The sequence below is a fragment of the Miscanthus floridulus genome, unplaced genomic scaffold, assembly GCF_019320115.1.
Source record: "Miscanthus floridulus cultivar M001 unplaced genomic scaffold, ASM1932011v1 fs_847_1_2, whole genome shotgun sequence".
Classification (NCBI taxonomy): Eukaryota; Viridiplantae; Streptophyta; class Magnoliopsida; order Poales; family Poaceae; genus Miscanthus; species Miscanthus floridulus.
The window spans coordinates 46,905-60,000 of record NW_027097343.1 but is presented as its reverse complement, the minus strand read 5'-3'; the positions used below and the strand labels follow the sequence as shown (position 1 = coordinate 60,000).

At 40.4% G+C, this 13,096-nt stretch overlaps 2 protein-coding genes across 2 annotated transcripts; both read left to right on the top strand.

Moving 5' to 3' along the window:
• Positions 1–274: 274 nt before the first annotated feature.
• LOC136533303 (probable serine/threonine-protein kinase At1g54610) lies at positions 275–2,561 on the top strand (the record flags this gene model as incomplete). The annotated part of the gene is made up of 3 exons (XM_066525867.1): positions 275–375; positions 1,478–1,595; positions 1,896–2,561. Coding segments are annotated over 3 exons (504 nt in total), but the record flags the coding sequence as incomplete, so codon positions are not given.
• Positions 2,562–3,736: 1,175 nt separating this feature from the next.
• Positions 3,737–12,063, top strand: LOC136533302 (nuclear pore complex protein NUP93A-like). Its single transcript, XM_066525866.1, has 15 exons — positions 3,737–3,963; positions 4,081–4,172; positions 4,302–4,368; positions 5,083–5,142; positions 5,217–5,306; positions 5,638–5,907; positions 6,129–6,224; positions 6,371–6,502; positions 8,029–8,082; positions 8,177–8,260; positions 8,650–8,736; positions 8,810–9,712; positions 10,442–10,623; positions 10,717–11,008; positions 11,636–12,063. Exons 1-15 carry the CDS (start codon positions 3,832–3,834, stop codon positions 11,711–11,713), a joined length of 2,619 nt encoding a protein of 872 aa, XP_066381963.1. The 5' UTR covers positions 3,737–3,831; the 3' UTR covers positions 11,714–12,063.
• Positions 12,064–13,096: the final 1,033 nt, after the last annotated feature.

Sequence of the window (13,096 nt, the reverse complement as noted above, 5' to 3'; positions counted from 1 at the left end):
AAACAACTCAATTTGTTTTTGTGCAATATGAGGAAATTTAGACCATGATTCTCAATTTCTCACGATTCCATTGGGACTAAAGAATCATATGGTTAATTCCAGAAACAACATAATACTACATGAATCTAGGCTAGCAGAGACTTTAGGGGTTTCTAGCGCCTGATATGCTAGCATTATAGCACCCAGATTCTCATCCTTGTCACACATTTTGTTTTGTAGCATATTTTTTTGGTGTTGTGTATTAATGCCTTCTGTTAACTTTCTATGTGTGCAGTTCTTTACAACCGAACCTTTTGCATGCGAACCGTCGAGTCTTCCAAAATATCCTCCAAGCAAAGAAATAGATGCAAAACGAAGAGACGAAGAAGCCAGACGGTTTGTCATCTTGCCACTTATTTCATTAGTTAGGATGATCCACAGTGTCATAGACTTATCTGCTTTGAGTGTGCAGTAACAAATCTTGTTATGAGCATAGCAACTGCCGCCTATAATTGCGTTTCATGGGGGTAACATCACTATCCTTACGCACACAAAAGAAAAAAAATTACAAATGAGCAAGATCAATTAGGTTTTATTTATCTTCTGTTTTCTTGTGGTCTGAAACCACAATTGTTTCATCTACATCTGCTTCACTAACCTAAAAAATATGCAATTTTTACATTTTGATATTTGAAATTGTTCATATAAGATATTTCTGTAGAAATAATACCTTAGTATGATAATGTAGGGTCCCATGCTTAGCAAGTGCTTACTGTTGGCAAGAAAAAACTTGAGTGCACATTATTAGAAGGTTTTGTGAACACTAGCTTTGTCTAGTATCTGAAAAGAACAAACATGTTATTAGCCTATCAGGCATTGGATCTATCCAGGTACTCACTAGTTACCACGAGTCATTAACATTGAAACAGAAGTTGAACAACAACACTGTCATGATTTAGTAAATGTAAAGGACATTTCGTCCTCCTTTCAACTCCTGTTAAACATGAGTGCTAAAAAGTGAGCTACTTAAATGGACCAGATCTTTTCTGGTATTTTAATGTTAATGCCTATGTCCTTTGTAAGTTAAAAAAGAAAATGAGAGAATGTGACTAAAGGGACACATCGTGTACTAGTTTATGCTTCCATTATTATACAATACAAAAGCAAAATGTATCTCTTCTCTCAAAAAACCTTTTTAGTTAAATTTAGTGCTAACTGTGGTCAAACTTTAAGTGGCATAATTGTGCTAAAAGGTCCTGGATTTCTGTAATTTGTTGAATATGTTTTAGACCTCATAATTGAGTCAAAGGACAACTACTGCCTCATTTTTCTGATCGAGTTTTCACTGATTGCGTGTCCCCATATCTGCAACTAGCCAAATATCCTAGTGCTACCCTTGAGGCCCTGATCCATCTCCCTGTTCGTGATCTCATGTCAGTTCACTTGAGCACTTATACACTACCATGATGCTACCTGACTTGTCTACCATGTTCAACAGTTTAAGAGCTGCTGGTGGTAGAGCTAATGGTGATGGAGCCAAGAAGACGAGAACACGTGATCGACCTAAGGCAGTTCCAGCTCCAGAGGCAAATGCTGAACTTCAAGTAAACATCGATGTATGTTGAATGAACTTGTTACTTTTGGTACAATTTGTTACTGTGAGCTGGTCTTTTTAGAGGTTAATAAGATAAGCTTAGGGTAGAGTTGTTCAATGTTCTGAGGCGGTGCAGCCACTGCTTTGTCTCAGCCCGCCCTTTCAGTCTTTCACATAAACTCTACATTTGTAAAATACACCCTACATCCAAGTAGACTTCACGATTGGTCCCCAGCCATGGTCCAAAAGGAAGCCCATACTACCATAAAACAAACTTTGTAGTATCACTGACTTGTGCTTATCCTTTTCTTTCTGATTACAGAAAAGAAGGTTCATTACTCATGCAAATGCGAAGAGCAAGAGTGAAAAGTTCCCTCCCCCACATCAAGATGGTGCGGTTGGTGTCCCTTTGGATACTTCAAATCATATGGACCCGCTATACGAACCTCCAGACCCATCTTCCTTCAGCACTGTGTTCACATATGAGAAAGGCGCTGTGCCTACTTGGTCTGGACCATTGGTTGATCCTGCTGCAGTGGTGAACCAAAAGCGGAAGCACAAGTCTGGGCGCTCATCGAAACAACCGGCAACTGCCCGTGCTCGGTAAGATCCTAAGGACCAATATTTACAGGTAAAAAAATGAGACTTCAACATGGGGGAAATACTCCATGGTGGTACCTGCACGCTGTTTTGCAAACAAGGCATGCAATGATAAAGTCGTTTGTTGGTTACCTGTTGTCATGTGAGTGATTTTTTCTAGACATCATGTATAGGCTGGGGAGGGAGTTGAAGTAGTCACTTTTGTACATTAGGTTTTCTTCTGCTCTTCAAGCAGCTGCATTTGATGTTAGATTCATTTGAATGGAAGCTTAGATCTCTAGAGTTTCACCACACCCCCTTCCATTGTAACAGTCTGTTGCCTGCATAATCAGTTCTTATCAATTCAATGGAAATTTTCAATCGGAAGTTTTGGTGAAGAGTTGATGGATTCATGAACTATGACATGTATCACATTGGAAGCTGGAAAAATATTCCTGAATTTCTGATTTTGTATTTTTGCTAGGGATATTGAATTTGAAGTTTATATCTTGCTGATAACATCAGGTTGCGCATAACTTGTAGAATAGGTGGTGGTGTGGAGCTTTGGTGAGTCAAGCCTCCTCACGGCTACGGTAGGTCTGTTTTCGATTTGTTGAATTGTAGACGCAAGAACATAGAGGGTCAGAATGCCGAAATTAGAGAAAAAGAATAGAGAGAGACCCTGGTCAGTTTGGGACTGCTCTAAGAAATCCATCGGGGAGTAGCCTCATAAAAAAATGAAGTTTTTGAAACAACTCTTTAGGTGCTCCAAAACTTCACCTTTTTTTTACCAGAGTTTGTGGAGATGCACATGTTTGGTTAAAAAAACGTGGAGCGAAACTGAAAAACATAAAATAGAGCAGTCCCAAACAAGTCAAATAGTACTATTCGAGACAATAGAAATTAGATCCAAGAAAAATAGGGCAAGTCAGAAGCTATTTTAGATAGTACACCCTACGTTTCAAAATAAATGCTCATCTTGTATTTTGAGGAGTTAATTAATCTTAAGTTAACTAAGTATATAAAAAGTACTAATATTTATGATAAAAAAAGCTTGTTTGGATCAAGGGCTAATTGCTAGCTAGCTAAAAATAAGCCTAAATTAGCTCTAGTGCATTCAAACAGTAGGACTAATGTGGGCGAACTTTTTGATAAGTTTTCAACTAGTTGTTAGTAAACCATAGCTAATTTGGGCCAATTTTTAGCCCAACTAGTAACTTTGTATCAAACATGCCCTAAATACTGCTAGATTAATTGCATCATCTATTTTTATAATAAACCTATTTAGAGATATAAATATTAATAATATTTTCTATAAATCTAATCAAATTTAAGATTCATTGATTCATAAAGACTACTTTAGCACGGAGGAAGTACTGCTCAAGAGTGGAGAACTCAAGCTAACAACAATTTGATCCAAATCCGCGAGAGCCTAAACCCGCTGTACAGCGGGCTAAAATGGGCCTACGCTAGGCACGTTGTACGGCTATTAGACTCAAGCCCAACAGTCTAACTCCACAGGGCTGGCTACAAGCGATGCGCGTGACCCCAGCCCAGCAGCCATTTCAGCAGAACGCTCCACCGCTTCTCTGAAAAGGCAAAAACCCCACAGCTCGAGCGCCGCGCCGGAAGCCTCCGCCCCTGAAACCACGAGCGAAAACCCTCCTAGTCCGGCGGTGATGGCCGGTGTCGGTGGCAGCGGCGGTGGAGGTGGGGGCGACGCGGAGATGGGCGGTTGGACGGGGCTTCTCCACTCCTCCACGAAGCTCCTCGAGCAGGCGGCGCCCACCCCGCACTTCCCTCCCCTTCAGGTGCGCGCCTGACGCCATCCCCCTTTCCTTCCTCGCAGCTTCTCTCCCTTCTCGCTGTCGGCGCCGGCTACACTTGTTCCCTTCCGCACCTGACGGCTTCGTTTCTGGTTCCTGCAGAGGAACCTGGACCAGCTCGAGGCGCTCTCCACCAAGCTCAAGGCGAAGACCATCCGCGCTGAGGCTCCGTCCCAGTCGTTCTCCGCCACCAGGTAGATTAATCTCTGGAACCCACTTGATTAGCCTGGGGAGCCTTTCTGTGCATTCTCTATTTTGCCTGAATTGCAAGTGCCGCTTCTATAATTTTGTCGGGACTTAGGGTTTCGGCTGTACTAATGCAGATTGCTAGCACGCGAGGGGATCAATGCCGAGCAGCTCGCCAGGGACCTCAAATCATTCGAACTCAAGGTAATGGATGAGCGTGCCTGCTGGGCCAGAAATAGTGCATTGAGGGCTACATTTCATATAGTGATATGACTAGTTTCAGTGGTGTTGAAAAATCGAGCAATTGATTTGGTTTAATAGAGGATCTAGGTTTGTTTGAAGCAGAATAGGATATGGAATTCACAGAAGCATTGTCATGATTTACATGACTATCTGGTTGCACTGGAAGCTGCTACTAGTTCGAAAATACATCACATATTTTTGTTGTGATGTGACAATCAACCCTTACTTCCCTCGTATAGTTATTTACTTATTACAGTAAGACGACTCGTCCTTTATTCCCTTATCAGTTATCATGCAGAACATGATTTACTAATAAAGAAATAAGTCATCAAACATAGCCACAACCCTTATATCTCTCCAGCCATTTTGGTTAAGAAAAAAAAGACACTTGGCATTTTGTGCATGAATTACATCACGGAGAACAAGTATGGTGCTACAGTCTTTTCTAAGATTGACCTCCACACCATTTTGGTTCCAGTAAAACCTTAATGTGCATGTGTATGTCGTGGCACATTTGCCAAATAGATGCCTAATTGATCAGAAAAGAACTCAATATGTCATTTTCTGCTGTGCTTCTATATGTGCCTTTTATTGTAGATTTTCAGCTTCTAAAATATCACTTGCTGCACAACTAATGTATGTAAATCTTATCTGGCCAAATTTGATGTTTTGCAGACAACCTTTGAGGATGTTTTTCCATCTGAAGCAACTACTGTTGAGGAGTACTTGCAGCAGGTGAACACTTAATATCGCTCTGATTAGATACTCGCCAGAATTTCACGGAGTATAAACACAGTATTATGTTTCAGCTTCATGAAATGGCCATAGTTTCATCCATCCAAGAAGCTCAAAAGGACAACTTAAAGAGTTTTAACAACTATATGATGCAAGTTCTTGAGGTTGGTTTGCTTCCATCTATTCCGTTCAATTAATATTTGATCAGGGCTAATAGTTACAGAATCAACCTGGTGTATGTTTGATTAGCTATTCAAGTTTCTTCATCATCTGAATTTAGATTTGTGTTTGGACAACTTTTACATTCTGACAACAACCTTGGTTAATCTGGTATAATGTAAATAACACTTTACTTTTACCATTCAGAGAGTTAATATTTCTACACTTTTTTTCATTGCCACAATGGACATTAGCACTTTAGCCTGTGTCTTCATGCATTTTTTTTTCAGTGATTTCACTCTGTAGTTTGATAACTGTATATTTTGTCTCCTGTAGGATGACTGGCAGAAAGAGAAGAGAGACTTCTTGCAGAGTCTAAGCCGGCTTTCTACATTACCTAAGAGAAACACTAATCTCTCGACCAGTGGGCTGGCTCGCCCTGCTTTAATGCCACCATCAACTTCCAATCTTCATGCTCCATCAGGCCTGCCTTCTGCAGAAGTCATGCCTATACCGAACAAGACTATTATTGAAAAAAAATCTTCAGTTTATGCTGGGGTTGTGAGGGGCCTCAATGATGCTAGAGGACGCAGTCTACCTTTTAATGTACGCTCTTTACATCTATGTTAAGATTAAGCATATTATCAGCCATAAGAAATTAGGAATTTAAACCATTTAAAGTTCATTATCCAAGAATTCAATTTTGATTAATAGCTTAAGTTTCTATTACATATGTTCTTCGATATATTATCATCATACCATGACAAATTTCTCTTGATGCTCCATCTTAATTCTGCTTGAGCTCATTAATGTCGTATTTTGTGTAGCCTGCTACGGCTTTTAGGGCTGCTTATGAGTCCTTGTCTGTTGATGCTGTTGGCACAAAGTCAGTGACTATGCAGAAAGTGTGGCATCTAATTCAGGTACTAATATTGACTTTATTTATACCATTATCTGTTAATTTCTGCTTATATTTGAATTCATCATTATAGGAAGATGAACAGTATTGTGCACTGGCAGTTACCATTACTTAACAATTGGTGTTTCTGTTGCTTATTATCTAATTCAGGCATTAGTTGGGGAAGGGTCAACTCATCGAATTGGTTCAAGAAAAATGTCACTAGTGGTAGGTGCAAGGCGCCATCTTGAATGGGGTCATGAGAAGTACATACTTGAGACCATCAACAGCCATCCAGCTCTTGTGAGTATAAATAGTTTTACTTATCTTTGTACTGAACTACTGGCGCTTGCTTAGCACACGAGTCTGCTTCCTTATGGAAGTCAAGTACCTTTCAAATCCAGTTATGTAAGGTTTATAGTTATGACTTTGGTGCATATCTATACATGCTATCGTGACAATTGTTGTGTTTGCCCTTACTAATTTTGTATTTCCCACTTTCTTGTTGAATTTTTTATATAAATCAAATTTGGAATAAGCTAGCATTGGGTGCATATTTGTAGAACACTTTTCTACTAGGGCAGACCCAGTGCCGGAGGCTCCCACATGAGTGGGGTCTGGGGAAGGGAAAAACCGAGGCAAGCCTTCCCCCCCGCAAAATCTGCGGAGAGGCTGCTTCGAACCCGCGACCTGGTAGGTGTTTAAATTTTAAAATGCTTTGGAGGTCACGAAATTTTCCACATATGTGCAATTATGTCAGCATATTTGAATTAGAATCACGACTAACAACTCACTAAACTTCGTTAAGTGAAACGTTTGACATCAGATCCATCAACTCACCTAATCCCGCTTATGTGGATACCATGGTGGCTTAGGAGTGTATTTTTGCAGAAACCTCTTGGCTCTATGTTCTCATCTGCCTTCAATTTTTTTCCTTCTCTCTATTCGTTACGCTGGTGTGGCGTTTTAGGAGCCTTGTGCCCTTACGCCATAGCCATCATGTGCCGCCCACCACCCCAGCCAACAGTCACAGCCAATTGCCCTAGCATGGCAGCTGAAGTTTTCCGCCCTTGATGTATTTACCAATCAACTTGAGGTAATGCTTGAGAAATGTTTGTGAATTTGCTATATCAGCCATGGTACATCTGCTGCCATTTCACACCACTGGGTCCTGCCTTTAGTTGATGCCCATGCGACTGCAAACTCTCGCATTTGCAATGAAAAATCACCATGAATCTGTTAGGAGATGACCAAGGAGGGATTCCAACACAGAAGTCCAATCATTCACGGTGCACCCCTCATGGCATCCACATAAGCAGGCATGTGTGACTTGCAATGAGCACTTAACAAATTTTGGTGTCATCTTAGTCTAGTTTTTAAGATCACTTACCTAATTTCACGTAGAGGGCAAGTTTCACTACCACCAATGCAAATTACTCTATATTCTTGGTCGTGGCATGTCCAATACACTTGGTAGCATACGCTTAAGATTAGTGAAACATTGCTATTTATGGGAGTTCTTTTGCTACAGCATTTAATGACATTCTGGGTCATGAAGTATCACTTGATTGGCAGCATATGCTCAGAAGTCACATAATTACTCTGTTAGCGCCTTACGGTCATGGCAAATTATTCCTTCAAGCTCTATTTGTTCATCTTTCTACATATAAACCAAATCTCCACTGCAATTAGTTCTTATAGTGATTTACATTTTACCTTACGGCGCCCTATTTTTTTTTCATATTTGGATTTTTTTGTGGGTGCAAATGCTTCTCCCATTGCATTGTATAATAATCAATCATGTTTTGCATTTTGATATGTTGTTTTAGGCTGCTCTTGGTGGATCTGTTGGCAATCTTCAGAAGATCCGAGCATTTCTTCGGGTTGGTTTTGAATTGATGCTATTTTGCTCTATTTCTGTTGCTTTTGCACTAGTATTTATGATCCAATGCATGCTTTGTCCACATGACCTGACAGGTAAGGCTGCGGGATCAAGGTGTGCTAGACTTTGACGCAACCGATCTACGCAGACAGCCTCCAGTGGATACAACCTGGCAGCAGGTTATTTTTTGTTTGTTCACTTCTATTGCTGAAAAGAACTGTGTACTTAACATCAGTGTTTCCATCTGTTAATGGTATGTTGAAATCTGTAACTAGCTATCTGTTAGTTCAGCTGCAACTGCAGCTTCATGTGAAATGACAGCTGTAGTCAATGGGTTATTTCTAGACTTATTGAATCTAATTGTGTGTTCTTTCTTCTTATAATAGGTATTCTCATTTTTAGAGCACTTCCGCTAGATAATAAATGGCCTATGGTTGGGTTTATTACCTTTCTTGAATTAACCTTCCAATAGCAAATCCATGTTCTTTACTGGTCGTTTTGGTAGAACTTTAGTAATTTGAATTGTTGCCCACTTATCTTTGAAGCTTCACATATTGCACTCCTGCAGATTTATTTCTGCTTGAGAACCGGATACTATGATGAAGCACGACAAGTTGCCCAATCATCTCGTACTGCATATAACTTCGCTCCCCTGGTAAACTTTCTATGATCACGAATTCATGATTGTTCAGAACAAGGGACTCAGAGATAAATATGTTCTTCCACAGCTTGCAGATTGGATTTCTACTAATGGTGCTGTATCACCAGAGACTGCTCTGGCAGCTTCTGAGGAATGTGATAAAATGCTCAGAATGGGTGATCGGCCAGGGCGTCCTGGTTATGACAGGAAGAAGTTGCTGCTTTATGCCATAATTTGTGGTTGTCGGCGGCTAATTGAAAGGCTGCTAAAAGACCTGCCGACACTTTTTAACACTATAGAGGATTTCTTGTGGTTTAAGTTGTCAGCTCTGCGGGAATACACCAATGCATCTTCTTCTAATCTTATGAATGAAGGCTTGGTGCCTTATACGCTGGATGACCTGCAAAGTTACTTGAATAAATTTGAGCCATCATATTATACAAAGAGTGGGAAAGATCCCTTAGTCTATCCCTACATTCTGTTCTTAAGCATCCAATTACTCCCAGCAATTCTTTATTTGTCTAAAGAAGTTGGAGAGGATGGATACCATGTTGACGCTGTACATATTTCAATCGCTTTAGCTGACCGTAGTGTTCTCCCTGACGGTGTTGGATCAGGCCAGAAAATTGGCGTCATGGATGCCTGCGCAGAGGCTGCAAGCATAATACGGCAGTATGGCTCTATATACTTGCGTAATGGTAATATTGATTTAGCCTTGGAATATTATGCACAAGCTGCTGCTGCCATGGGTGGAGGTGAGGTATCGTGGATGGGTGAAGGGCAAGCTGATAAGCAGCGACAACGAAGTTTGATGTTGAAGCAACTACTGACGGAGATATTACTAAGGGATGGTGGTATTCAACTTTTGCTTGGTCCAAATGGAATGGGAGAAGAAGGAGAGCTGAAAAAGTACATGATGGATTGGAGAAGTAGGCAGCAATTCTTACTTGAAGCTGCCCATCGGTGTCAAGAGGCTGGGCTCTATGACAAAGTAAGTAAATTTATTTTGTTGAACCTAAGTGTTTGTATTTGTTTTTGTTCTTGTGCTTCTGGATCATTTTATTTTTGTATCTTCACTTTGGAAATAAGGTTCGTAGAAGGCAGCAGGCAGAATCACCGACTCATCTTTATCGTTCTGTAGATCAGTGCTATGTATGTATTCATGATAGGATTATTATTTTTTGAATTTCTTGCATGCTTATTATTGATTGAAAGAGTTAAACTTAGGTTCTGCTTGGCATAGTAGTAGCTTTTCAAAAGCACCTTTTTTTTTTGGCTCTTGTTTTGGAGCCATGACAGTAAGACATTCTAAAGTGCTTCACTTGACATGAACCCCAAACTGACCCTCAGCTTCTAGCTTCTGAAAGAACAGTCTGATTCATTCTAGCTACTGATTATTGCATCTTAAACTTCACCAGTCCATCCATTGCCCTGCCATAAAACTACTTGTGTATAAACTTTATTAATTTTGCTCCAATACTGCCGTGCAAGAGACATGGCCAGTCATATATGTACCATTAAGCTGTTACAGTGCTATTGAGCTTAATTATGCTTAGTGGATCAAATAGGACATGTCTATTTAAGGCACTTCAGCGTTCATTACTATCTATATTCTGATATTATCTGCTTTGTGATGAATTTGATTCTTGAAAAGAGCTACCAGTGTATGCATTGTATAGAACGGTATTAATTCAATTTTTATTTTTGTTCATATGAACAGGCTGTGGAAATTCACAAAAGAGTAGGAGCCTTTGCCATGGCTCTTCAGACAATAAACAAGTGCCTGTCTGATGCAGTCTGTGCCATGGCACGGAGTATGCTAGATGGCGAGAGTCGTGCTGCTGCCTTAATTCATTCTGGCAATGAAATTTTAGAGACAGCTAGATATTCTTCTGAAGCCAGGTTATTTCCCTCTTCTACTCTGGCACTGGTAGAATGCTGGTTATTTTACTGATTGAATCTGTTTTAATTTGTCTTGTGAAAACTTGCTTGCAGCATTCAAGAGAAGGATCTCATTTCTGAACAACAAACTGTGCTGAGACAGCTTGAAGCTATTCTCCATATTTATAGGCTAGCTCGAGCTGGACAGACTGTAGATGCTTTGAGGGAAATCATCAGGCTACCCTTCCTTCATCTGGACACTCAGGCTCCAAATGTGACTCTGGACATTTTCAGGAACTTGTCACCCCATGTTCAAGCTTGCGTGCCAGATCTCCTGAAGGTTGCTCTAAATTGCATTGACAATGTTAGAGATACTGATGGGACCTTGCGCACTGTCAAATCAAAGGTATTATCTGTTTCATATGTGTATCATTGGATTATCGCCACAAATTCATCAGACATGACAGCTTACTGCTTGCTGCTGTGGTACTTTTCACTACACTTAATTTGGCAATAACTGAAGGGTTGATCTCTTGCAATCTTGTCGGAGGCCATATAAAGAGGGATTATATTATTGATTGTAATATACTCCCTCCATCCCTAAATGTCTGTCGTTTTCGCTTCCCGAGAAATAACTTTGACTAAATATATATTAAAAAATATTAATATTTATGATACATAATTAGTATCATTAGATAGATATTTGAATCTAGTTTTTTAATAAATTTATTTGGAGATAGAAATGTTGCACGTATTTTCTATAAATCGAGTCAAAGTTATCGGCATGCAAATCGTGGCGACAAACATTCAGGGACAGAGGGAATAGTTTGGATTGGTTGAGAATGATGTGTGGAAAAATGAAGGAATATATCAATATATTTGTTTTTCTGTAGAACTGCCCATTTGTAATGTAAAACATGCATTTCTGAACCTTATCTTTTGCTGGTGTACTCAGCTTTAAATAATGCCTTTGCTAAACATAAATGCAGTCCTTCTGACCTGTTCTGATGCATTGTTCATTCGTAACTTGCAGATTGCAAACCTTGTAGCAAGCAACGTGAGCCGGAATTGGCCACAGGATTTGTATCAGAAGGTGGCACAGTGCATATGAAGTGGCTTGTGTTTTGAGCTGTTCAGGAATCTGGACTAATCTATATCAGAGCTCTGGAGCTTTCAAACTATTTGGTGTTGGCTACTTGTGCGCACCATGGTTGTCATCCCATCTTGTGTTTAATGAGCAACAAATGTAAAATGTTGATTTTTAAAAAGAATTTGCCACTGATGTTATCCATTTTTGTTGTTGGAAAATAGCTCACCCATGGTACAGATGCCTTCAGATTTTAAGGTGGCTGTTGCTATTTTCGCCTTTTTGTATATTTTTTCATCATAATCCTGATTGAACATTTAGGATATCTGCTATGTCTGTGTTTAGACTTAAACTGCGAGTTCTCTGCATTGGTCAAGTGCACATGCATCGACAAGGACCTCTATCAGTCGTTGGCAACTTGGCATCTCTGCCTGTTTTCAGGAGTGCACTTAGCGGTCTTTATTCCTCCGTTCTAAACTATAAGTCGCTTTGACTTTTTAGGTTTATTTATTTTATTATATATTTAGATATATTATATCTAGATGTATAGTAAAATAGATATATCAAGTGATTTATAATTTAGAACGGAGAGAGTATTACTGTTTCTCATGGAACCTAACCATTACTTAAGGAAGATTGAACTCCGTATGTTGTCATCTGTTGTTTGGAAGGCAAAACTTACACGTGAGTTTTTACGTTTATTGGAATGGTAAAATCTCTGTAAAAGTTTAGTGGAGTTCAACTAGCGTAAAGGTAACGAAAGACGACGCCACAATAAGGAGGATCTTGTTTGTAGCAGTAAGTAATTTCTATATATCAAAGCATGAAGGTTTAGCCGCCAACCAGGCCATCCACGTCGTCCGAAATTTCTCCCGCCATCCGATCTCGCGTTTGAAGGCCCAGATCACTCGAAGCGGATTTTGTTACTTTGGCCGCCTCTCACAGCATCCACGTCGCCCCAATTGTTCAAAGCCATCGGATCCGCCATCGTGTGGCCCTGACTGCTCGTAGCCGCTTCCTTTAGAATCTGCCTCTTCTGCCTCCTCGTCGCTCTATATTGATTTTGCTAGCTTCTACGGCTTCTCGTGCGAATCCAGTGGAGCAAATATATACTCCAGTTCCTGATTCTCCTTCAGGAAACTTCTCATCCCCTCCTCTCCCTCTCTCCTGTACGCTCCCTCCCTCGCTCCCCACTCGCGACGCGGCTCAGGTGACGGCGCGGGACGACCTCGGCGGTGGCCGGCCCTCCGCGCGGCAGCGGCCTCCTGAAAGCTCTAGTTTGGTTTTAGTGAATTGATGAAACCCTAAGTGCTAACCTAGTTTATCAAGTGATCATGAGATAGGCAGCACATTCCAAGTGGTGAAGCAAATAAAGATCATGATGTGATGATGGTGATGCCATGGTGG

Excerpts from the sequence above, each read along its gene's own strand:
- LOC136533302 (XM_066525866.1), top strand. The coding sequence starts at position 3,832 with ATGGCCGGTGTCGGTGGCAGCGGCGGTGGAGGTGGGGGCGACGCGGAG. Across the intron at positions 4,173-4,301 it reads CAGTCGTTCTCCGCCACCAG|ATTGCTAGCACGCGAGGGGA; the intron begins GTAGATTAATCT and ends GTACTAATGCAG. Across the intron at positions 11,009-11,635 it reads TGCGCACTGTCAAATCAAAG|ATTGCAAACCTTGTAGCAAG; the intron begins GTATTATCTGTT and ends CGTAACTTGCAG.